Here is a 25,248-nt window from a genome sequence, read left to right as displayed (position 1 = left end):
GCTAGAGCTAGAGCTGGAGCTGGAGTTGGAACCTCTACAAAAGCGTCACATCAAACATGCATCAATAAATAAATAATTCCAATTTGCAAATTTTTCATCGAGGCCCCGCAAACGAACCGAAAATGGTGGACCCATCGAGCGTGGGCCACAGCCTCTTGGACTGCACCACACTAGACCCCTCGATCCTGGTCAGGTGGTTTGGCGTCGAAAAGGAAATTGTTCATCTGGCGAACATATTGGGCACCATCGCCAAGGCACAGCAACAACTCCATTCGCAATCTCCAGTCGGGGAAACTGAACTCCAAAAACTGAAAACCAAAAACCGAAAACAGACGAAAGGCAAATAAAAAGGCTATCGCTATCGCTCTTGGCCAATCTGCATGTGCAGGCCCACAAAGCATTCAGTACAGAGTCAGCTTTTTGTTTTGCATTTTTTCTTGTTTTTTGCGTGTGAGGCTGCGGACAATGACAACAATGAGTAAAATCATGGGCACAAAGTGCTGCCTCACCCCTCGCCTGTCGTTAACTTTTTCTACACGTCTACAAAATGAAAAACTTATCTTACGGTACAAGCAAAAAGTGATTATCAACTATAAAATCTAGTTTACACTTGCAATGTTTAGAGCTGACAGGTAATCAAACTCGTTTTTTGAATTATCCCAATAATCATGTGTTGACTTGTTAAGAAAAATGCATTAAAATATTTCAATGTTTATTGGGTACGTTAGTTGTTTATTACTTTTATGACGTTTAATATCGTATTAACAACTCAATTCATTTTATTTAAAGATTCGCATTTTATTCGATCAATTTTAGTTTTTATATATTGAATTTATAGTATTTTTAATGGGGGAATGCTTTTTTTAATTTCTTTTACAATAAAATTGTTTTGACATACTTATTTAATTTTTTTTAAATATGACAGCTCCAGAAGCTGTTAAAAAATAATTATTTTCTTAACTCGAGTAATTCTTAGTACACTTTGCTGAGAGTGTAACCGCCAAAAGGCCAACGAGTGATTGGAGCACAGCAAATGGCATTTTTAGCTTTTGACATTTCACGCGTGCAACTCCTCACTGTTCGCCGTCATACACGGCGTATGTGCGATGTGATACGACTTTTCGCTCTCTCCCGTTATGGTATTTCCCGATCGCGACCCCAAAAACGGGCGGCGGCACTTTAATATGACTCGCGATCCGAGATCCGACTGCAGGCTAATGCCATAGATTTGAGTGGCCGACTAATTCACGATAATTTGCACTGATCGTCGATTACAGATGGGGCAGCGGCATTCGGTATCCCAGAATTTAAGATCCCCAGCATCCACTTCCTACGCTCACTTCTCACTGCTCTTTACTGCAAATGCATTTTTAATTACATTGGCAAACATTTGCGGGTACTCTGGGTGGCGAAAAACAATGCACTGCATGCACTGGCAAAATATCTATGTTCTGTTCTTACTATTTTGGTTTTCTGCTCAAAAATGCTACAGATAAATTGTCAAAGCTGAATGTCTTTGTAATAAGAAGTTTTATGCATCATATTAATGTGCCAAAAAAACATAATTATCATATTTTTTTCTGTGTCCGGATGTCAAGGGGATGGCGTTGCGAATGGGATGGGTTGGCCAGAGGACGGACCGGGGATGGACTGTAGCTGGTGATGAGGCAGTGCATCATCCACTTGGCCATTTGCCTGATTGCGGTATTTTGCCTCGGTCACTGTATGGTAGATGCTGGATACTGGATGCTGGATAGTGGATGGGTGGAAAAACATCTCACCAGAAATAGCAGGCAGCAAATAGCATATGGTAAATGGCAAATGTCCGCATCGAATGCTGAGACTAAAGCGAGTATATGTTCGCAGTATCGATTTCAGGCTACCGCTCCCAGTTGCCAGTTCGCAGTTCCTTTTGAATCCCGAGTTTCCTCTTAAGCGATGCTCCTCCATCTTCATCTGCTGCTGGCCGCTTCTTCTTTTTCTACGGCTGGCGCGTAAATTTTCATGTCGCTTTGCGATTTGCAAGCATTTAACAAAGTCAAAACAATTTTAATGCACAGACGGGGCAGTTAATTAAAATAGCAACGATCTGTGCTCGGGTTGGCTGTAGGTTGTAGAGTTGGCCATATGGGCCTCAGTTTGATACCCTGCAGGGTGCCCAGGCCATTAATGTTTGTACCAAAGGGAAGTGGATGGGCAGGGTGACTGACTGACTCCCTCGTTTTGTTTATGACCTGCAGTCCTAAAGTTTTTATTTTGGATCATTAGTGGATGGCTTTGAACGATGTGATATCAATCTAAGGCACTTTTACTGCTAGGGCATACGAAAAGTCTATCATTTATGGCTGAAAAGGATTCGGGTATACACAATGAAAATTTCTTTATTAGTATAGTATAAAAATAAAACAGAAGTCAGGAAACATTTATTTTTGTTAATTACCATAATACAAACAATCTCTGTAAAACCATCACATTCGCCATCATTCTTAATAGTAACATATATAGGTACATGTATACACCTGATGTATTAACATTTATAAATAAACCTAATTCCGAAAAACAAAAACTATGATGGACAACAATTACCCAAAACCCTGTAAATAAGCCAAGCCCTTAATCCGGCTTAAAGGACCAAATTTTGAGGAGAGAAAGTTGGTCTGTACATATTATTTTTATTAAGCAAAAATACATTTGCTTTTTAAGTTTTTCGCTATTCCCAATTTTTGTAAAATTGGCAATGTTAAACATAGGGAACTATGGTGAACAACAATAACCTTAAAATCCTTTAATTAAGCACAGCCCTTAATCCTTCTTGAACGAGCAAATTTTACAGATGGACAATTGGTCAGTAAATATTATTTAGATTTTAAATATATTTTTATCTGAAATTTCTGGCTGTGTAGCTGGCCTAGACGGCGGACACTTGTCAGGTTGTTCGAGGGATTGGGACAGAGACTGTGGGACTGCAACTGCAACTAAGACTGAGACTGAAACCTCGAGAGCTGCGCTTCCCATGTTGTTGCCTTTGACAAAATCAAATTAATTTTAATGCCTCCTGGCCGCTTTTCTGCACATTAATTGCCAGCCAACGAGAGAAGAGGAGCTTACTTGCTTACTTACCTCTTTTACCTCTCGTTTGCCCATCTCTCAATTGGCTCCGCATTTTGGCATTTCGACTGCCGACAGGTTTATAATTCAATAAAATTTGATTAGGCATTAATTTGCAATGTCGGCTAATTAATGAGCGCAATATGCAATGCAATCTGCTCGTGGTGGTGCTTCTGCTTCATCTTCCGCCTCCGTGGGTTAAGGCATATTTAACCCCCTTCCGCCCCTTTCACCCCTTTGGTCATATCATAACCATATTTGGTTTGGTGTAAGCACATCTAATGCCAACTTTTAAGTAAGGAAAGCACAGTATTAAGTGGCTTTCGCCGCCGCTTCCTTCTGTCGTGTGAAAGGGGGCGTAGTGGGGTGGTGGGCGTGGCAGCTGAAAAGGCGACCTACTGAAGATTCCTTGTCCAGTTCTTGTCCTCTCGCTATCTCACTCTGTTGTGTTCTGTGGCATAATGGGCCAATTATTACTGCAATTTGCATTAGACCAACACACCGAAACACGGTTTATATAGATATACGCCGAGATATGTAATCCATGGGAAGAGGAAGCTCAAAAGAAAGCCAACAAAGCAGGCAGCCCGCTTTGCAAAATTCTTTTGAGGAGCGCGTTGTTATTATGAAACCGTTTAGAGAACGTGTTTGTGAACAGCACAGTAATTTGGTTAGATTACCAGCCTGGCGACGACGATGATGATGATGCGAATGATGTGGATGCGGATGATGCAACTGCAACAGCATCAGAGAAACTGCATTTTCCACCGTCCAAGGGAAACCAACATCAGCGGCAGTATGATCATGATCTGCACCAGCAACTGCAACGCGACGAATGTGGGCCAATCTATCACCGCTCAAAGTCACACCAACAAAATATTGACTGCAGTCGAGTTGAGCTTACACTGCTAGAAAAGAAGAGGAGACTATGATTAAGTTTTGGTATTGTTAAAAAAAAATTGTAACTCTAAAGTTTTGAGTACACCATTGCATTTAGGTCTAGACCCCAATAATGATTGATCTTATGACTGAACAAATTAAATTAAAATCAGAAATAACTCTTGTTTCAAGACTTATTACAATAAAAAGTTTAGAACGACTTATTTTTGATATTTTGAAATAAAAATCTAAAAAACTTTTACTAAAGATTTTTATAAATAATAGTTTAAAGCAACTAATAAACGTGATTTGCGGCTTTTCAGTTGGTTAATATAGATTATGTATGTGAGATCACTCCCAAAAATTGATTTTGTTGTATTTATAAAGGGGATCATTTATAAAGCTACTCATGAGGTTTTTCAAGTTTTCAATATTCGTCAAGGGAAATCTTGTGCTTACCACTCGTAATATTTTTTTTCTGAATGTATAACTTGAGATGGAGTGGCACTGGCACTGGGACTGGCACAATCCCGTTTCGCGCGGAACGGCAGCGTGTGAATAGAAACGTTAGCGGAGGCACGTTCTGGACGCTGGCTGATAAAAGTTGATTGCAAATTTATAGACGAGCAGATTGGCCATAAACTCATGTCCGAGCAGCGGCCGTGAGTAGTTCTATAGTGCCATGGTGCCAGTGCCTTGGATCTTGGATCTGTGAAACAGAATCTAAATATCTGCATCCGAACTTGGGCTGCAGCTGTACCTGCCGATCGCATCGATCAGAGTCAATCTCAATCCCAGTCAATCGTCATGGCGATAAGCGCGCTGTCGTTGTCAACACGAGAACAACTTCCGCCAGTGCTCAATCATTCAAGAATCGAGCACAGTGGAGCTCTGAGCTCTGAGAATCGAGAATTGTGAATCGGCAGGCAAGAAAGTGAAACCGCCCCGGCGGAGATTTGCTTTGACTCGCCTCTTAATTGAATTAATTAGCTTGCGCTTATGCAAATGCCTTGGCTATTGCTGTAATGCATTCTGCATAGATATATATGTTCTGCATGCCATATGTGCCAAGTGTCAATATATCGTGAGGCCAAGTTGTATTCGCCGTGTTCTGGCGCACACATGTTCATACCTCCCAGCCATTATTCTTCAAAATGCGCCGCAAGCCGAGCTCAAAGCTCGACTCAAGCAGCCGCCGTTTGTTTCTTCACACAACACATTCGTTCCACAATGAGATACCCCCTACGAAATACGAAATACGAAATACCCATGCCCTATATCAGGTCCAATGGGTCGATCACGAACTTTGTCACACGCAAGCTGGGCTTTTTGAATAGCCAGGGAAGTCACGAAAACGGGGAAATCGATGGAAGGGAAGACCCCTTTTATGGCTAATGTCAGCGGTCGAGCTATGAACATTGTTACCTTTTTTCTTTGGTGTTGGCATCAACGGGGTGCCAGTGATAATGTATGAATCAAGGTCATCTGGCCATATAAAGCTATGGATTTAAAGACTTATCCATTTATCAACTAAATGCTCGTGCAGTCTTTAAAGCGTATAATAATAATCATAACAATATTTTTATATACAATTTGTTGAGTTTTGAATCTAAAGTAAATATAAAGCCTGGTGGTCCAATTTTTTTCAAGACTTTTTAACACAATTTAGATTTTCTAAATTGAATTCTTTGAACTATAAAATGTAATTATGTACAACTAAAGCTTTCAATTTACAAGTCAACTTAGTAAATTAAATTTTTTTTTGTAATAGTAAGTAATTAAAATTAAATTTAGAGTTGCTGTTTGAATAGTTTGACCTAGTTTTTAAAATATTATCTTCGGGCATTACAATGCTACTGTTTTGATATTTTAAAAATTTCCAAGTAATTGGGTAATTGGATTGTGCAACTTGCATTATTTAGAGTATTCCTGTTTCGATCTATCCCTTAAATTGTACACCAATGTTGTTGCTATTCTGTTGTTTGTTTGCACTCGTATTTCATTTTATCGCACAGTGATGGAGGGGAAATGGAAATGGGAGGTTGGTGCGAGGGGGCCAACGTAACGCCAACACACTCCAAAGCCGCTGCCAAGTAGACCTTCAGACGCCAAACACTCCAACGCCAGCTTCAGTCGCAAAAGTCGCAGCAACATAGCAGCCAAAGCAGCCAACGCAGTCACAAGAGCATTCATACGGCATTCGGCATTCAGCATTATTCAGGCGGTCTGTGGGACAGTTGGACAGGTGGAAAGGGGGGCTTAAGGGGCCCAAGAGCCCCAAGAAAGAGGGAGGCGGGGGGTCCAAGGTGCCTGGGGCGTAGACAGTTGGACTGGCAAAAGAGCTCGACGCTCGACAGCTCGAGTTTGCAATTGCGCACTTCTAAAAGCGGCCGAGTTGCAAATTTTGATCTGTTTTGCATGGCACACATAGAAAAAAACCAGCTAAATACGTTATAATGTATACTGCCAGGTCTAATGTGCGAAGAAATTGAAAAAGATTCGCTTTTAACACTTCCTAATCCGCTCTTAAACGATTCCTTTTTTCTTTTACTACTGCTGTTACAAAGTTGCTTTTTTTTGATCAACCCAGATTTTGCTATTTAATCATTAATCATGTCTATCAATTTTTTTTATCCGTGCATGCACTCAGCACCACACACGGCGGTCGATTACTCGCGTCTCACAACTTGCATCTTGCATCTCCATAAATATAAATACTGGCACCTTAGCCTACAGCTCGTAGCTCAATTGCTTATTGTTTGCCCTCCGCCGCCGATTTCGTTTTCATTCACCTGTGCACTTGGGCTCTCGAGTCTGCGAGAAGTCTGCGCTGCGGATCGGGATTGACACCTGACAAGGCGGCAAAGTCGAAAAACAAAGCGGATCTAAAGGTTGCAGATTTGACATCCGAGATAACAAAAGCTTCACTGTAAAAAAGGGTAGACACTAGACTAGTAAATAGTTCATCATTTTAGTTAAAAACATATTCAAATTGGCTTGTAATGGATTCCAGACTAGAGGAATTATATCTCCAAGTTAATTGGATAGATAAATATTTGTTTTGGATAAATGAATATCACGAAATGTATAGTAAGGAAAATGAGATACAATGAAATCATATTTGGTAAGACTAAAGTATGAAAAATATATATCTAAATCCAATATAAATAGTAGTTTTCCTCTGCAGATCTCAGTATCGTATACCATTCCTTGAGGGCCTCAATAAATAGTAATTTATTCACTCATTCATATGCACATGCACCTATGACCGTATCTCTATAATTATATAAGCCCGATTTGGTTCGCATGTGCAAAACCACTGGCCAAGTAGTGCAGGCGTTGAGTTATTGGGCCCAGTGATGATTCATTCCATTCATTTGCCCGATCGCTGCTACTCACCCATCGATCGCGAGATTTATGGCCATGTTGATAGGCAAATTTCCGTTTGCGCTCGAAACACAGAAATAAAGTCGCAGTAAAACGCGATACTGATGAAGATATAGTGTGTGAATACGATGATACTTAATCTAGTGACAGATAATTAGCAGGGAAATAAACAGACAAGCCATTTATTATTATTAGAGTGTTATTCACTAGGAATTCATTAAAAAATATCGCACTTGAGTCCCCTTAAAATAATACTCCTATTGACAGTTATGTTAATTACATAATATAATTCACAAAAAGTAAAAAAAAAGTTATAAATTATGGTGTGATGTTGAAACGTAAGCTTCTTTCGACAATGCACATTGTGCATATTAACATGAACATAAAAGTAATAATTTTATTGTTGTTAGACTCCGTTATATTAGGTGTTAGGAAATGGATATCTGAAAAATAACGACCCTCAAATATATGTATACTAACCAATTCAAATTAAACTCTTACGTTAATATGCCCACTATTATGGTTTTAAGTAGGTGGTATAATACATTTTATTGTATTCAGCGTATGCATTTGCGTACAAATCGAATGTCGGATATTGGTTAGTAAGTATTGCATATATGCAGATACATATTTGTTTATCGCTACTAAGTCTGCTATCAGTCTACGAATGCATGTGTGATATTTGGTATCGGTAATTGGTAAATGGTATTGGGTAATTGATAATGGTAATGGATAATTGGTAATAGTTAATCAGTAGTAGTTAATTATTAATCAAAGGCATGTAAACAAATGTGAGTTGCAGGAAATCAACAGATCAATTTAAACTAAACCTAGCCAGCTTCTTGTACAACCTGCGTTTCTGCGTTTATCCGTCTATTAACTCGTAATACATCCAAACAACACATATATAACGTTGAAATAAGCAACATTTGTAAAATAAACTAGTGGGACCCCATCACAATCAAGCTTACAAAATAATACCCATAGATTATGCACATAGTTCCCAGGACAGATCACAGGAATCCCTTGCTTAGCGTTTTTTTTTGGGGGGCGGCGTTTAAGGAAAAATGAGTGTGCTTATATGTGGCATATATAGTAATATCCTTAAGCGGTTCCTACTAGGTGAATATATTCGATATATTATACGTATGCGGAGTCCATTAAGTGTTCAGGCTAATTAATTGCTATCGACACTGTTCCAAAAGAGGACTAAATTCAAATTCGGGTGGGTTCGTCAGACAGTCTCTCGAATATATCCAATCGGTTGTTGTTGTTGTTTCTTAAAGATTCTATATCAAAAACGTTGTCAAGGGGAACACTGCGGTCTATTGGTGGTGAATATCATAGGTGTTATTGTTATTGTTATCGTTTTGTTGGTGGTGGTGATGGTAGTTTTGGTTCTGGGACTATCGAACTGATGCTGACGAACTAAAATCGGATCTCGAGTCTAGGCGATATATATTTTAGACCCTGCGGTTGCAGTGCTCCTGCTGCAAATTCACGTTGTTCATAACCGCACTCATGTCCACCACCACCGAGTCTGTCATCGTCATCACGCACTTGCTGCTCGTCTCCAGCTCAGTCTGCCCCTCGAGAAGTCCCCCCTCGAGGTGTCCGTGTCCATTGGGGGTGCTGGCGGGCATGTCCTGAAAGGGTAAATAATCAAATTTTCAAGCGGTATATCTTTAAAGTCTTGTGGCTTAAGTCTCTAAAAACATGCCTCTAAAAATACGCCTTTCTTAATTTCCAAAAAAATCGTGTTTACAGAAAAATGACCTAAACCCTGCACCTCTAATTCCATAACTTTTCATTCCGGCATCCGATTTTCAAGCGGTATATCTTTAAAGTCTTGTGTCTTAAGCCTCTAAAAATCTGCGTTTAAAGTTTGTTTTAATATTGTGAGTTGTTCTTTTTACAGATATAAATCCATTAATTTCCGATAAAATAGCTTTGCAGAAAAGTGACAAAAAACCTGCAGTTTTAATTCTATAACTTTTCTTTTAAGCATCCGATTTCGAAGTGGAGTATCTTAAATGTCTCGAGGCTTAGTTTTCTAAAAAACTGCGTTTAAAACTTGGTTTGTAATTTCTGGTCGATTTTCTGCAATTTTTAATGATATTACCCCTTTCTAAATTTCCAAAAAAATCGTGTTTACAGAAAAATGACCTAAACCCTGCACCTCTAATTCCATAACTTTTCATTCTGGCATCCCATTTTCAAGCGGTATATCTTTAAAGTCTTGTGGGTTGAGCCTCTAAAAATCTGCGTTTAAAGTTTGTTTTAATATTGTGAGTTGTTTTTTTTACAGATATAAATCCATTAATTTCCGATAAAATAGCTTTGAAGAAAAGTGACAAAAAACCTGCAGTTTTAATTCTATAACTTTTCTTTTAAGCATCCGATTTCGAAGTGGAGTATCTTAAATGTCTCGAGGCTTAGTTTTCTAAAAAACTGCGTTTAAAACTTGGTTTGTAATTTCTGGTCGATTTTCTGCAATTTTTAATGATGTTACCCCTTTCTAAATTTCCAAAAAAAACCGTGTTTGCAGAAAAATGACCAAAACCCTGCACCTCTAAATCCATAACTTTTTATTCCGGCATCCGATTTTCAAGCGGTATATCTTTAAAGTCTTGTGGGTTGAGCCTCTAAAAATCTGCGTCTAAAGTTTGTTGTAATATTGTGAGTTCTTTTTTTTACAGATATAAATCCATTAATTTCCGATAAAATAGCTTTGCAGAAAAGTGACAAAACACCTGCAGTATTAATTCTATAACTTTTCTTTTAAGCATCCGATTTCGAAGTGGTATATCTTAAATGTCTCGAGGCTTAGTTCTCTAAAAAACTGCGTTTAAAACTTGGTTTGTAATCTCTGGTCGATTTTCTGCAATTTTTAATGATGTTACCCCTTTCTAAATTTCAAAAAAATCGTGTTTGCAGAAAAATGACCAAAACCCAGCACCTCTAATTCCATAACTTTTCGTTCCGGCATCCGATTTTCAAGCGGTATATCTTTAAAGTCTTGTGTCTTAAGCCTCTAAAAATCTGCGTTTAAAGTTTGTTTTAATATTGTGAGTTGTTCTTTTTACAGATATCAATCCATTAATTTCCGATAAAATAGGTTTGCAGAAAAGTGACAAAAAACCTGCAGTTTTAATTCTATAACTTTTCTTTTAAGCATCCGATTTCGAAGTGGTATATCTTAAATGTCTCGAGGCTTAGTTTTCTAAAAAACTGCGTTTAAAACTTGGTTTGTAATTTCTGGTCGATTTTCTGCAATTTTTAATGATGTTACCCCTTTCTAAATTTCCAAAAAAAACCGTGTTTGCAGAAAAATGACCAAATCCCTGCACCTCTAATTCCATAACTTTTTATTCCGGCATCCGATTTTCAAGCGGCATATCTTTAAAGTCTTGTGGGTTGAGCCTCTAAAAATCTGCGTTTAAAGTTTGTTTTAATATTGTGAGTTGTTTTTTTTACAGATATAAATGCATTAATTTCCGATAAAATAGCTTTGCAGATAAGTGACAAAAAACCTACAGTTTTAATTCTATAACTTTTCTTTTAAGCATCCGATTTCGAAGTGGTATATCTTAAATGTCTCGAGGCTTAGTTTTCTAAAAAACTGCGTTTAAAACTTGGTTTGTAATTTCTGGTCGATTTTCTGCAATTTTTAATGATGTTACCCCTTTCTAAATTTCCAAAAAAATCGTGTTTACAGAAAAATGACCTAAACCCTGCACCTCTAATTCCATAACTTTTCATTCCGGCATCCGATTTTCAAGCGGTATATCTTTAAAGTCTTGTGGGTTGAGCCTCTAAAAATCTGCGTTTAAAGTTTGTTTTAATATTGTGAGTTGTTTTTTTTACAGATATAAATCCATTAATTTCCGATAAAATAGCTTTGCAGAAAAGTGACAAAAAACCTGCAGTTTTAATTCTATAACTTTTCTTTTAAGCATCCGATTTCGAAGTGGTATATCTTAAATGTCTCGAGGCTTAGTTTTCTAAAAAACTGCGTTTAAAACTTGGTTTGTAATTTCTGGTCGATTTTCTGCAATTTTTAATGATGTTACCCCTTTCTAAATTTCCAAAAAAACCGTGTTTGCAGAAAAATGACCAAAACCCTGCACCTCTAATTCCATAACTTTTTATTCCGGCATCCGATTTTCAAGCGGCATATCTTTAAAGTCTTGTGGGTTGAGCTTCTAAAAATCTGCGTCTAAAGTTTGTTTTAATATTGTGAGTTGTTTTTTTTACAGATATAAATCCATTAATTTCCGATAAAATAGCTTTGCAGATAAGTGACAAAAAACCTACAGTTTTAATTCTATAACTTTTCTTTTAAGCATCCGATTTCGAAGTGGTATATCTTAAATGTCTCGAGGCTTAGTTTTCTAAAAAACTGCGTTTAAAACTTGGTTTGTAATTTCTGGTCGATTTTCTGCAATTTTTAATGATGTTACCCCTTTCTAAATTTCCAAAAAAACCGTGTTTGCAGAAAAATGACCAAAACCCAGCACCTCTAATTCCATAACTTTTCATTCCGGCATCCGATTTTCAAGCGGTATATCTTTAAAGTCTTGTGTCTTAAGCCTCTAAAAATCTGCGTTTAAAGTTTGTTTTAATATTGTGAGTTGTTCTTTTTACAGATATAAATCCATTAATTTCCGATAAAATAGCTTTGCAGAAAAGTGACAAAAAACCTGCAGTTTTAATTCTATAACTTTTCTTTTAAGCATCCGATTTCGAAGTGGTATATCTTAAATGTCTCGAGGCTTAGTTTTCTAAAAAACTGCGTTTAAAACTTGGTTTGTAATTTCTGGTCGATTTTCTGCAATTTTTAATGATGTTACCCCTTTCTAAATTTCCAAAAAAATCGTGTTTGCAGAAAAATTACCAAAACCCTGCACCTCTAATTCCATAACTTTTCATTCCGGCATCCGATTTTCAAGCGGTATATCTTTAAAGTCTTGTGTCTTAAGCCTTTTAAAAATCTGCGTTTAAAGTTTGTTTTAATATTGTGAGTTGTTCTTTTTACAGATATAAATCCATTAATTTCCGATAAAATAGCTTTGCAGAAAAGTGACAAAAAACCTACAGTTTTAATTCTATAACTTTTCTTTTAAGCATCCGATTTCGAAGTGGTATATCTTAAATGTCTCGAGGCTTAGTTCTCTAAAAAACTGCGTTTAAAACTTGGTTTGTAATCTCTGGTCGATTTTCTGCAATTTTTAATGATGTTACCCCTTTCTAAATTTCAAAAAAATCGTGTTTGCAGAAAAATTACCAAAACCCAGCACCTCTAATTCCATAACTTTTCATTCCGGCATCCGATTTTCAAGCAGTATATCTTTAAAGTCTTGTGGGTTGAGCCTCTAAAAATCTGCGTCTAAAGTTTGTTGTAATATTGTGAGTTGTTTTTTTTACAGATATAAATCCATTAATTTCCGATAAAATAGCTTTGCAGAAAAGTGACAAAAAACCTGCAGTTTTAATTCTATAACTTTTCTTTTAAGCATCCGATTTCGAAGTGGTATATCTTAAATGTCTCGAGGCTTAGTTTTCTAAAAAACTGCGTTTAAAACTTGGTTTGTAATTTCTGGTCGATTTTCTGCAATTTTTAATGATGTTACCCTTTCTAAATTTCAAAAAAATCGTGTTTGCAGAAAAATGACCAAAACCCAGCACCTCTAATTCCATAACTTTTCGTTCCGGCATCCGATTTTCAAGCGGTATATCTTTAAAGTCTTGTGTCTTAAGCCTCTAAAAATCTGCGTTTAAAGTTTGTTTTAATATTGTGAGTTGTTCTTTTTACAGATATAAATCCATTAATTTCCGATAAAATAGGTTTGCAGAAAAGTGTCAAAAAACCTGCAGTTTTAATTCTATAACTTTTCTTTTAAGCATCCGATTTCGAAGTGGTATATCTTAAATGTCTCGAGGCTTAGTTTTCTAAAAAACTGCGTTTAAAACTTGGTTTGTAATTTCTGGTCGATTTTCTGCAATTTTTAATGATGTTACCCCTTTCTAAATTTCCAAAAAAAACCGTGTTTGCAGAAAAATGACCAAAACCCTGCACCTCTAATTCCATAACTTTTTATTCCGGCATCCGATTTTCAAGCGGCATATCTTTAAAGTCTTGTCGGTTGAGCTTCTAAAAATCTGCGTCTAAAGTTTGTTTTAATATTGTGAGTTGTTTTTTTTACAGATATAAATCCATTAATTTCCGATAAAATAGCTTTGCAGATAAGTGACAAAAAACCTACAGTTTTAATTCTATAACTTTTCTTTTAAGCATCCGATTTCGAAGTGGTGTATCTTTTATGTCTCGAGGCTTAGTTCTCTAAAAAACTGCGTTTAAAACTTGGTTTGTAATTTCTGGTCGATTTTCTGCAATTTTTAATGATGTTACCCCTTTCTAAATTTCCAAAAAAATCGTGTTTACAGAAAAATGACCTAAGCCCTGCACCTCTAATTCCATAACTTTTCATTCCGGCATCCGATTTTCAAGCGGTATATCTTTAAAGTCTTGTGGGTTGAGCCTCTAAAAATCTGCGTTTAAAGTTTGTTTTAATATTGTGAGTTGTTTTTTTTACAGATATAAATCCATTAATTTCCGATAAAATAGCTTTGCAGATAAGTGACAAAAAACCTACAGTTTTAATTCTATAACTTTTCTTTTAAGCATCCGATTTCGAAGTGGTATATCTTAAATGTCTCGAGGCTTAGTTTTCTAAAAAACTGCGTTTAAAACTTGGTTTGTAATTTCTGGTCGATTTTCTGCAATTTTTAATGATGTTACCCCTTTCTAAATTTCCAAAAAAACCGTGTTTGCAGAAAAATGACCAAAACCCAGCACCTCTAATTCCATAACTTTTCATTCCGGCATCCGATTTTCAAGCGGTATAACTTTAAAGTCTTGTGTCTTAAACCTCTAAAAATCTGCGTCTAAAGTTTGTTTTAATATTGTGAGTTGTTTTTTTTACAGATATAAATCCATTAATTTCCGATAAAATAGCTTTGCAGATAAGTGACAAAAAACCTGCAGTTTTAATTCTATAACTTTTCTTTTAAGCATCCGATTTCGAAGTGGTATATCTTAAATGTCTCGAGGCTTAGTTCTCTAAAAAACTGCGTTTAAAACTTGGTTTGTAATCTCTGGTCGATTTTCTGCAATTTTTAATGATGTTACCCCTTTCTAAATTTCAAAAAAATCGTGTTTGCAGAAAAATGACCAAAACCCAGCACCTCTAATTCCATAACTTTTCATTCCGGCATCCGATTTTCAAGCGGTATATCTTTAAAGTCTTGTGTCTTAAGCCTCTAAAAATCTGCGTTTAAAGTTTGTTTTAATATTGTGAGTTGTTCTTTTTACAGATATAAATCCATTAATTTCCGATAAAATAGCTTTGCAGAAAAGTGACAAAAAACCTGCAGTTTTAATTCTATAACTTTTCTTTTAAGCATCCGATTTCGAAGTGGAGTATCTTAAATGTCTCGAGGCTTAGTTTTCTAAAAAACTGCGTTTAAAACTTGGTTTGTAATTTCTGGTCGATTTTCTGCAATTTTTAATGATGTTACCCCTTTCTAAATTTCCAAAAAAATCGTGTTTAAGCATCCGATTTCGAAGTGGAGTATCTTAAATGTCTCGAGGCTTAGTTTTCTAAAAAACTGCGTTTAAAACTTGGTTTGTAATTTCTGGTCGATTTTCTGCAATTTTTAATGATGTTACCCCTTTCTAAATTTCCAAAAAAATCGTGTTTACAGAAAAATGACCTAAGCCCTGCACCTCTAATTCCATAACTTTTCTTTCCGGCATCCGATTTTCAAGCGGTATATCTTTAAAGTCTTGTGGGTTGAGCCTCTAAAAATCTGCGTTTAAAGTTTGTTTTAATATTGTAAGTTGTTTTTTTTACAGATATAAATCCATTAATTTCCGATAAAATAGCTTTGCAGAAAAGTGACAAAAAACCTGCAGTTTTAATTCTATAACTTTTCTTTTAAGCATCCGATTTCGAAGTGGTATATCTTAAATGTCTCGAGGCTTAGTTCTCTAAAAAACTGCGTTTAAAACTTGGTTTGTAATTTCTGGTCGATTTTCTGCAATTTTTAATGATGTAACCCCTTTCTAAATTTCCAAAAAAACCGTGTTTGCAGAAAAATGACCAAAACCCTGCACCTCTAATTCCATAACTTTTCATTCCGGAATCCGATTTTCAAGCGGTATATCTTTAAAGTCTTGTGGGTTGAGCCTCTAAAAATCTGCGTTTAAAGTTTGTTTTAATATTGTGAGTTGTTTTTTTACAGATATAAATCCATTAATTTCCGATAAAATAGCTTTGCAGATAAGTGACAAAAAACCTACAGTTTTAATTCTATAACTTTTCTTTTAAGCATCCGATTTCGAAGTGGTGTATCTTTTATGTCTCGAGGCTTAGTTCTCTAAAAAACTGCGTTTAAAACTTGGTTTGTAATTTCTGGTCGATTTTCTGCAATTTTTAATGATGTTACCCCTTTCTAAATTTCCAAAAAAATCGTGTTTACAGAAAAATGACCTAAACCCTGCACCTCTAATTCCATAACTTTTCATTCCGGCATCCGATTTTCAAGCGGTATATCTTTAAAGTCTTGTGTCTTAAGTCTCTAAAAATCTGCGTCTAAAGTTTGTTTTAATATTGTGAGTTGTTTTTTTTACAGATATAAATCCATTAATTTCCGATAAAATAGCTTTGCAGATAAGTGACAAAAAACCTGCAGTTTTAATTCTATAACTTTTCTTTTAAGCATCCGATTTCGAAGTGGTATATCTTAAATGTCTCGAGGCTTAGTTTTCTAAAAAACTGCGTTTAAAACTTGGTTTGTAATTTCTGGTCGATTTTCTGCAATTTTTAATGATGTTACCCCTTTCTAAATTTCCAAAAAAATCGTGTTTACAGAAAAATGACCTAAACCCTGCACCTCTAATTCCATAACTTTTCATTCCGGCATCCGATTTTCAAGCGGTATAACTTTAAAGTCTTGTGTCTTAAGCCTCTAAAAATCTGCGTCTAAAGTTTGTTTTAATATTGTGAGTTGTTTTTTTTACAGATATAAATCCATTAATTTCCGATAAAATAGCTTTGCAGATAAGTGACAAAAAACCTGCAGTTTTAATTCTTTAACTTTTCTTTTAAGCATCCGATTTCGAAGTGGTATAACTTAAATGTCTCGAGGCTTAGTTCTCTAAAAAAATTTTTTATTTTCAGTCTCCATTCCTTGACTAACGTTAAATAAAATTAAGTTCAATATGATATGAGTAGTTCTTCGTGATCACAAGTTATTCATACCTGATAATTCACGGAAGCGGCGTCCAAAGCCATCAACTCCTTGCGCGACAGTTCCTCAACAACGGCAGCGGTGTAGCAGTCGCCCAGCATATTATTCGTAGTGCGAATCCGATCCCTAGAAATGTTAAATTGTAGGTTACCATTCGGTTGAGAAAAACAAACCAAATCAGATCCATACTCACACAAACCAATCCACGGCGAAGAGGAGCGTGACATCCTGAACTGGGGCATCGATGGCGGTGAGCACTACGAGGAGGAGCACTAGAGCAGCACTCGGCACACTGGCCGAGCTCATCGAGGCAGCCGTGGAGGTCAGGAGCACAGTGAGCAGCTCCCCGAATCCCAGTACCATGCCGCTCATCTGGGCAATGAAGATGGAGGCCACCGCGATGTAGAGGGCCGTTCCGTCCATGTTGATGTTGCATCCAATTGGCAGCACAAATCGCGTTATCCGCGGATCCACACGCAGCTTCTCATTCATGCACCGAAATGTTATGGGCAGGGCGGCGGCGCTAAGGGGCGTGGCAGTCGCAGTTTTTGTTGAAGAGTGTATTCGTGGAGTGATTTAATTTTTTTTTTGGGTGTGGTGAGAATTAGTGGGTTGTTCGCGTTACAACATCAGGTCGTGGCAAATACCGGAAGAAAGAAAAAATACACATTTAACGCACTCCTACTGAATGTGAACCTCTGTTCCTGGTTACAAAAGTTATTCAATTTTGATGAGACTTTAAAACAGGATCAAACAAATAAAGTAATGCCATTAAAAACATTTTACAAGTAGATTCTAAAAGGTATTATGAAAGGTTTTAATTAAGTTTTGTTAAGACTTGGCAATTACACAAAAAAAAATATTATAGAATCCGGAATCCATTTTTTCGAATTTTAATGACACTTTAAAGTCTACTTTTTATATGCGAATTTAGATTTGCTGTTAGACAAAACCTTATCAGGAGTATTTTGTGTCGCTCAATCTGTAATTTAATTCATTCGCAATATGCACTTGCACTTAGGCTCTGTGCAGTATTTTTGGCTAAAGACCATCAACAGATTCAATGTACTTAAGGAATCATTCGTTCAGAATAAACACAGAACTCACGTTGAGGCCGTGGCGAAGGCGGTGAGCATGGCCTGGATGAGTCCGGCGTAGAACTTGAACGGATTGCGGCGAACGAAGACGAAATAAATGGCCTGCATCACGATGAACTGGTAGATGAACACACCGATGGCCACCGTGAGGATGAACCACATGAGCTGTGACATCACCAGGCCCAAATCGCCCACGCTCAGTATCTTTCCAGCGATCACCGAGCTAATGCCCACCGGTGTGAGCCACATCACGCAGGTAACCATCTTCATGATCACCTCGAAAATGGCGGCGAAGAAGTCGACCACCACCTGACCCTTCTGGCCAATGGTTCCCAGGAAAGTACCAAAAACCAGACAGAAGAAAACGATGCCCAAGGTATTGGTCCCGTTGCGATACTGTACGTCCCGCACCAGGACCACTTCCTCCGACAGATCCTCCGCCAAGCGTTGCGCCTCCGCTCCGGATGACAAAGTGTCGTTCATCGTCTCGTTGAAGACATGCAGAATGGTCGGCTTGGGCAAATAGACGGTGTGTGCCTGCTGAATGGAGGCCTGGAACAGGTTGTCCGGGAATACGTTTCTGGGGGTAAGCAAAATCATATAGAATTAATAGAAAAAATGCATTATGGAACCCTTAATTTATTAACCTATATACAGTTATGAACAGCAAATAAAAACGTTTATTTTAAGTTTAAACCCGCTTTAATCTTATTTGAACTGCTTTACGCTAAACAAACTGCTTGCCGGTTCAAGACACTAGTTGCTGTTATGTATTCACATGTAGAGGGCGCCACCGAGAGCGCCTACAGGTTCTAAGCAGTTTATTTTTAAGTTAAATTTAAAAGCGAGTCAAAACTATTTCTCAACTTTTGATATTTAAATGTTTTATTAAATGACAGTATAACTAACCTGCCCAAATCCAACAGACTGTCCAATAAGTTCACCGCACGCCTATCGGTCGACCGATCGTCGGCATTGTGTAGATCCGGATTTCCTGGATGGATGAGCAGTACGAGAGCGATTCCCAGAGCAGCATTGAAGAACGAGGTGCTGGCGAAGTAAACCAATGTGCGCAGTGCTATCTTGCCATTCATTTTGGCATTCAGACTGGCCGATCCGGCAATCAGACTGGATATAACCAGCGGCAAGATCATGAGCTTCAGCACACGCATAAACAGTTCGCCAGGATACGAGATTAGCATAATGGAATCCCCGTGCAAATTAAGCGGCCGCAACGAGAGTCCTGCATAAAATACAGAATATGTTATAGGGTAAGTACATATTTTAAAAACTTTTGCAACAAAAATAAGTGTATCATAACGTTTGTTTTAAAAAAATTAAGATTATCCTTATGTCTTCAAAGTGTATAATATATCTAAGCATGGAATTCTCTTTATTTTAATAAATTTTTAATATAATATAAATTTTTTCCGATTTTCGGGGGCTCTATATAAATAAAAAAAATGGATTAGAAAAGCTTAACTGATTCACAGTTCTTCCGAATTTATTATGTATCGTAGCATACACAGAGAAAACTGCTTTATTGAATTGTTTTATATATCTTAGCATTCTATTAGACAACTTTCTATGTTAATGTGGTTTAATTAACAGTTATTGTCAATTTCCGTTTAGAGGTTTTAAGACTTAACTTAACTCTACAGCCTAGATTTGTGTTGGTCACGTAACTCACCCAGTATCACACCGAGTAGGACTCCGGAGAGGGTGACCAGCAGCATGAGGTTATCACTTAGCCACCTGCGGTATCCAGTCAGCTCGACGGGGGCGTCGCTGCGCTCCGTCGTCTTCGGGGGCAGCTCGGTGGAGGTGGGGGGACCCATTTTGGCAAAGAGGTAATCTGAAAATTTCCCAGACTTTTCCATTTCCATTGTCCAAATGTCCAAGTGTCCAAATGAGCGGCGCAGAACCAAGCGCAGCGGAGCGGAGGCGACAAAAAAAAGAAACGAAAGCCAAGAGAGGAGCAAGCGAGACGGGGCGCACGGAGAGAAAGAGAGAGAGAGCTATGGGTTTCCCCTTGTTTTTTTTTGTCACTATTTCGCTGGGATGCGGTGGCTGAGGCTCCTTTGTGGATGGATGGTGTATCGGTGTCCAGTTATTGATTTTTTAAGTACTTTACATTGAACTTGAGAATGTTGATTAGGTAGGCCATTCTACCGGTGCGGCGTTGTCTTCCTTTTGTTCGGCGGTGATTGCGTACCGCCTCGAACCCTCGTTCCCTCTCTGCAGCAGCGGCGGTTGTGGGTTAACGGCTCCGTTGTTGTGGTTTTCTGGGACTTTCCGATCCGGAATGGCAATCCAATGGGGCTGGCGCTACTGACCTTCGCGAGTGGGTGGCTCCTCTCTCTTTAAGGCGCTGAACTGCACTCGCGGCTTGGCTTGTTGTGCACACACACAGAGGGTAATCGATTTTTCAGAGTCCGGGTCAGGGGTCAACTGCAGATGGCCAAACTCTGGGAAACTGTGTCAGGCCCTCTTTGTATCCAATGGAAAAAGGTTGTTATGGTTCCCTTTCAAAGTTCCTTATCCCCTCTGGCTTTAAGTTGCCTTCTTCCGCTTTCGTTTTCACTTTTTTTCAGCCTTGTGTCTGTTTCTCTCTTTTTTCCTCCTGCTTCTGGACTTTCAGCTCCTTTGAAATGCCAACCGTTCACTTCAAGCTTGCTCCTGCGAATGTGCTTCTCTCGCGCTGGGTTAGCTTTTTATTGCCAAACACTCGCACAGGAGTCGAGTATCCTGTGCCATAAATATCAAATCTCTCTCTCTCTCTCTCTCTGTTTTTCGCGCCGCGCATTTATGGCAAATGCCGGCAGGGAAATGAAAACGAAATGAAAATTGAAATTGAAATGGAGACGCGCGGGTGCAGACATCACGCACCGTCGAAAAGCTGATTGACGCTCCATAATTATCATAAAGCGGAAAATTCCGCTCGCCGAACATGCAAAAACTGATTAGCAGGCACGCAGAGAAATAAACTCAAGTATTTTGTAGAATCAAGTTTACAAAACTAATATATATATTTATAAAAAAAAATAATTATATTTATTTAATTTCGACTAAAATCCTATTGAATCGGTGTGTTGTTTAATATGAAAATTAACAAAAAACAACTCCTTCCATATTAAGTATTTGATTTAACACAGAAAAATTGACAAACAGACCGAGAGTCAGCAATGAAAAATGTACTTACATTTTATTTTTATTTTAAGAATAATTATTAATCAACTAATAAATTTGGTTTAGGAATTTACTCTATAAAATTGTCAATTAAGTGGAAATCTGCCTAATTATATTTGTGGCTCGGACTGAAATAGAGTTAGTCGTTAGTGCTTTCTCTCAGTGCATAGCAACCTCGCGAACCATTCCAGGTAATTTGATTTAACCGCGTCGCTAATCGATTTAAGTGACTTGGCAATTGCTCCTTAATGTCCTTGGGGAGAAGTGGCGTAAAAGCAGGGAAGGGTTTGGTCTTTAAAAGACGTTTATCGATCCGCCAGAGAGCGCGCCTTGTTAGCTGTCATTCATAAATCATGTGGGAAACCCCTTTCCCTTTGGCCCCCCAAAACCGAAGTGTATGGCCCATCTTTCGGGCAGTGGGCCAAATCAATAGGGCAGCGCTATTTTTAACTTCTCGGCCTGGCCACAACAAACAAAACGTTCCGCGTCCGCCGGGATCCGGCTGAATTCGGTTGTCACATTGCTATTCGCAATTTGCAGTTTGCAATTCGTATCCCCAGTCGCCATTTCCCCGCGATCTCTGGCAGATAATTAAGATAATTGCAGCGACGAGTTTCGACTGTCCCACTGTCAGCATCGCTTTGATTTCTGCTCGCTGCCAGCGAAGAATTTATTGGCACTTTCCCGTGGAAAAACTTTCAAATATATAACATATGCACATTTCAGATTGGCAAGCTGTTTGAACTTGAACTTGGCATTTTGCTGGGCGGTCTTTGCAAAGGTTATGAAGAAAGAAAGAACCTTTAAGGGAAATATATATTTGGGCTGGGCTCTTGTGTTTTTAATCGATTTAACCTGTCACTTGGCCCATTCATTGCGGTTTCGCTTTGCTGACACAAATTATAGAAAGGCACGACAGCGGAAAACTTTCATACCGAAGGTCACCCTGCATCGCCAGATCTCACACGCTTCTAAACTGTTAGAAATAATTTAAAAATGTTTACAAAACATCTGGATTTTTGTTTGCAATTTATTATAGTTTTATTTTTGTTAGCCTAAATTTGTTACTTCTATTTTAAGGCATTTGCTATTCAGTGCCATTCTCGAAAATAACTTTTACTTTAATATATTTTGTTGGAAATATCTAAAAACAAATGTCTTGCATCTGGAAAATAATTATACTATTTTCGATTTTGAACGAAAATAGTTAAATAAAAAAAATTGTGATAATTAAAAAGAAGAATTCTTTTATCTTTAAAATAGGTTTAAAATTTAAGTTGATCACAATAAAAAAGTATATTTTAAAGTATTTATCGTTGTTAATTTAACAGTCTTTACTTGTTAAATACTTGATTATTTCTCTACGTGCTACGTCCTAGCACACTTCACTATTAATGCTTATTTAATAACTATATTTAGGCTTTTACTTGTCGCCGCCGCCCTGAAGGCTGTGTTTTTTGAATGAGCTCACCTCGAACGATTAACCACAGATTACCCAGGATGGAGCTGGTTTATGGCACTCCCCGCGATAATTATTGTTTTTCGATATGTCTCACTTGGCACTCACACTCACTCGTTCTCTTTTTTGTTTGCACTTTGCTTTGCACTTGAACGCAACCACTCTTTAGCGTACACCACTGCGTATGCTTAACGTTTTGCCAATGCAGTCAGTTGGAATAATTTCCGCAGCAGTTTCTGCTGCCGTTGCATCAACAGTTTCAGAATACGTTGCACCGCTGTAGCCGTTGTAGAGTTTTTTCTGCCTACCTGCGGATATAAGGGAGTTGGGTTTTTGCTAATGGGTTTTTCAGATTCTTTTACTAGGGGGCTAAGTTTGTTTTTCTTTAGGATTTGTTTACTAAGAGAGACAAACGTAGCCGTTGCTGATTGAAAGTGTGATAAAAGTTAATCGGGCTCAGAAAACGTAATTAAATAATAAAGTAATAATTATTAATAATTTAGCTTTGTGCATTTTACTTTAGATAATTTTCTCTATGTGTGTTTCTTAGGGCTGGGTAAATTTAATTATGTGCCTCTGGGTTTTGCCAAGACAAGTGGTAAACAAGAAAGGCTTAAGTTGTTTTTTGGTTCTTTCTGTTATTTGTGAGACCATCAGTTACATCAAAAATAATTTAGTTACAGAAAATTATTAATTTGTTAGGCCTTGAGTACGCAAATAATTACACATTACAAAACACAATCCATTTACATTCTTTCATGCCAAATAAATATATAAGGGTTCTTAGGCAAGACATATTGACGATAGATGGATAGCCTGTATACGTAACAGTTTTTACTGTGTGTTTTTTCAATGTTAAGCCTAAAATTTAAGTGGCTTTGGGGCACAAAGATTCTAAAATTGTATGACAAGATCCCTGCTAAGTGTTAGGGGGTGGAAAAGGACCGCTGGGTACCTCAGCACGAAACACTCGACGTGACGCGGAACCGGGTACTGCAACCGGAATGCCGCGAGACCGCGGACTTAACTGCCTGGCGATCGACGGACGCTGAGCGCCTTAAACGGTACGCGCTGAACGAAATCTCGGACGGAAGCCACACTGAACGCGATCTGAAGACGCTGCTCCTCCAATGTCCGCTGGGCTCGGCAATTGAACGGAAAGTGAGCAATATATTTAATTTAAGCAGTTGCGACAAGAACACATTTCTTTGGCTTTGTTTTTGCCACATTTCGCTTATGCTTGTGCCGCAAGGGTTCTCTATGTAAGTTCTCTAATTCTCTGGGCGGCTAATACGACAGCGAAAGAGCGAGAAAGTCGCCCGTGACGCCAGCAAACCGCGTCAAAAAGAGACCCCATTTGTCTTTGTTTTGTCTATGCATGTGCCTATGGTACATAGTATGTACCATATATCAATGCCCCCCACCTTCGCACCCCTTTTGCAAACATTGCAAAACAAACGATTCCGACACCAAAAACAAACGACAATTGTTTAATGCACTTTGACACACTTTAAATCTTTGGGAAAATTGCCTTATACAAACACGAGAGGGACAGAACATGCAAATAAAATGATTAAAAGCGGAGGGAGACGAATGAGAAATACCTTTTAAACAACTACACAATTGCAAAATTCCTTTCAAATTCCTTAGAGCTTAATTTCTCATTTATGCCATCTCATTTTTAGATGACGAACATCGCTTTTCGGTTTAGAGTGACGACAATCAGCTAATTTAAATCTATCCCAATGTCGGGCACACCTTATATTACTCTTTTTAGGTAATTCAAATGATTAAGTAAACGATTCTCTTGTTTTTCAACTTGCGTGGATCGAGCGATACTCATCTTTAAGTGGAAAATTGCAAGCCGAAGGGTGCGAGAAAATAACAAGCTGAGAAAATTACGCATACGCCGCGATGTCAGGTGCCAAGGTACTGAGATGAAACGCTTTCGTATGTTGCGATTTGTCATTTTAATTAGATCGCGGTGCAGGTGCAATGATTTTAGGCAAAAGAGAAAGTGGGAAATGTTCTACGTAATGTAAGAAATGCTTTCAATGCCAAATTAGCCACCCCAATCTGTCTTCCTCGAATTATAGTCCCTATTATAGGCCCAATTTACATAATAAATAAGCTGAGTTACTCAAACGGAGACTTAAAAAATAAGACTAATATGGGGCCATTGCGTGCCGACTTGGATCAAGTGATAGTTGAGTGGGAGTCCCCTAAAGGTTGACTTGCATAAGTCGGCTATTGAGCCGGCAAAAGCCAATTAGGTGGAAAAGTCAGGAGGAAAGGAAACCGTCTTATCAGGTTCTAAAAATGGCTCTAGTCAACCAAAGCACACTTGCACACAAACAATCGAAATATCTATATAACACTAATAGAAAATAGAATAGTAAAAATCAATTCCGAAAATAGTCCAATGAAAAGTTTAAAGAGATTTTAATATTTAAAATTCATATTTAAAACAGCAAAGTCAAAGCGAAGAAAATTTAAAGTGGGTACAGAATATTTGGATTGACAGTTTTTTTTTACCAGTGTACTTAAGATATAAAGATGTTAATCCAAAATTGTTGTACAAGACAAGAACAAGGAAAGAAGTTTGGCAAAAAGAACAATTGATCAAAAACAATTATAAAAACAAAAATGTATAAGTGTATTTATATCTTAAACTTATTTTCCACGTTATGTTGTTAAAACTACGAATTTTGGGAATTTATGTTATAGATTCTCCATTTATATGGGCAAAAATAGATTAACAAGTTGTTGCTTATTTATGGCGTTGTTCATAAAACGGCAGTGCCATAATGTGGT

At 37.7% G+C, this 25,248-nt stretch overlaps 1 protein-coding gene across 2 annotated transcripts; it reads right to left on the bottom strand.

The window, feature by feature from the left end:
- Nucleotides 1-7,904: 7,904 nt before the first annotated feature.
- On the bottom strand, nt 7,905-23,561 carry LOC108137864 (excitatory amino acid transporter). Of its 2 annotated transcripts, XM_017259800.2 has the most exons (8): nt 23,390-23,561; nt 22,447-22,742; nt 19,477-19,641; nt 18,696-19,029; nt 17,797-18,366; nt 16,883-17,212; nt 16,701-16,815; nt 7,905-9,020 (listed from the first exon to the last, which is right to left on the bottom strand). In XM_017259800.2, the coding sequence occupies exons 3-8, from the start codon at nt 19,622-19,624 to the stop codon at nt 8,838-8,840; spliced, it is 1,680 nt and encodes a 559-aa protein (XP_017115289.1). In that variant the 5' UTR covers nt 19,625-19,641; nt 22,447-22,742; nt 23,390-23,561; the 3' UTR covers nt 7,905-8,837. The 2 variants fall into 2 exon arrangements, with proteins under 2 accessions (XP_017115289.1, XP_017115288.1); XM_017259799.2 differs by lacking the exons at nt 22,447-22,742; nt 23,390-23,561 and having other exon boundaries at nt 19,477-20,487.
- Between the last annotated feature and the right edge of the window lie 1,687 nt (nt 23,562-25,248).

This window comes from Drosophila elegans, unplaced genomic scaffold, assembly GCF_018152505.1.
Source record: "Drosophila elegans isolate 14027-0461.03 unplaced genomic scaffold, ASM1815250v1 contig_814, whole genome shotgun sequence".
NCBI lineage: Eukaryota > Metazoa > Arthropoda > Insecta > Diptera > Drosophilidae > Drosophila > Drosophila elegans.
Note: the sequence above shows the minus strand (reverse complement) of the source record. Positions and strands in the feature narration are given on the sequence as shown.

Bases quoted from the DNA above. Each gene is read 5' to 3' on its own strand.
- LOC108137864 (XM_017259799.2), bottom strand. From the start codon at position 19,672: ATGGAAATGGAAAAGTCTGGGAAATTTTCAGATTACCTCTTTGCCAAA. The intron at 16,816-16,882 runs GTGAGTATGGAT...TAACATTTCTAG, and splicing joins TTCGCCGTGGATTGGTTTGT to GGATCGGATTCGCACTACGA. The intron at 9,021-16,700 runs GTATGAATAACT...TTACCCTTTCAG, and splicing joins CCGCTTCCGTGAATTATCAG to GACATGCCCGCCAGCACCCC.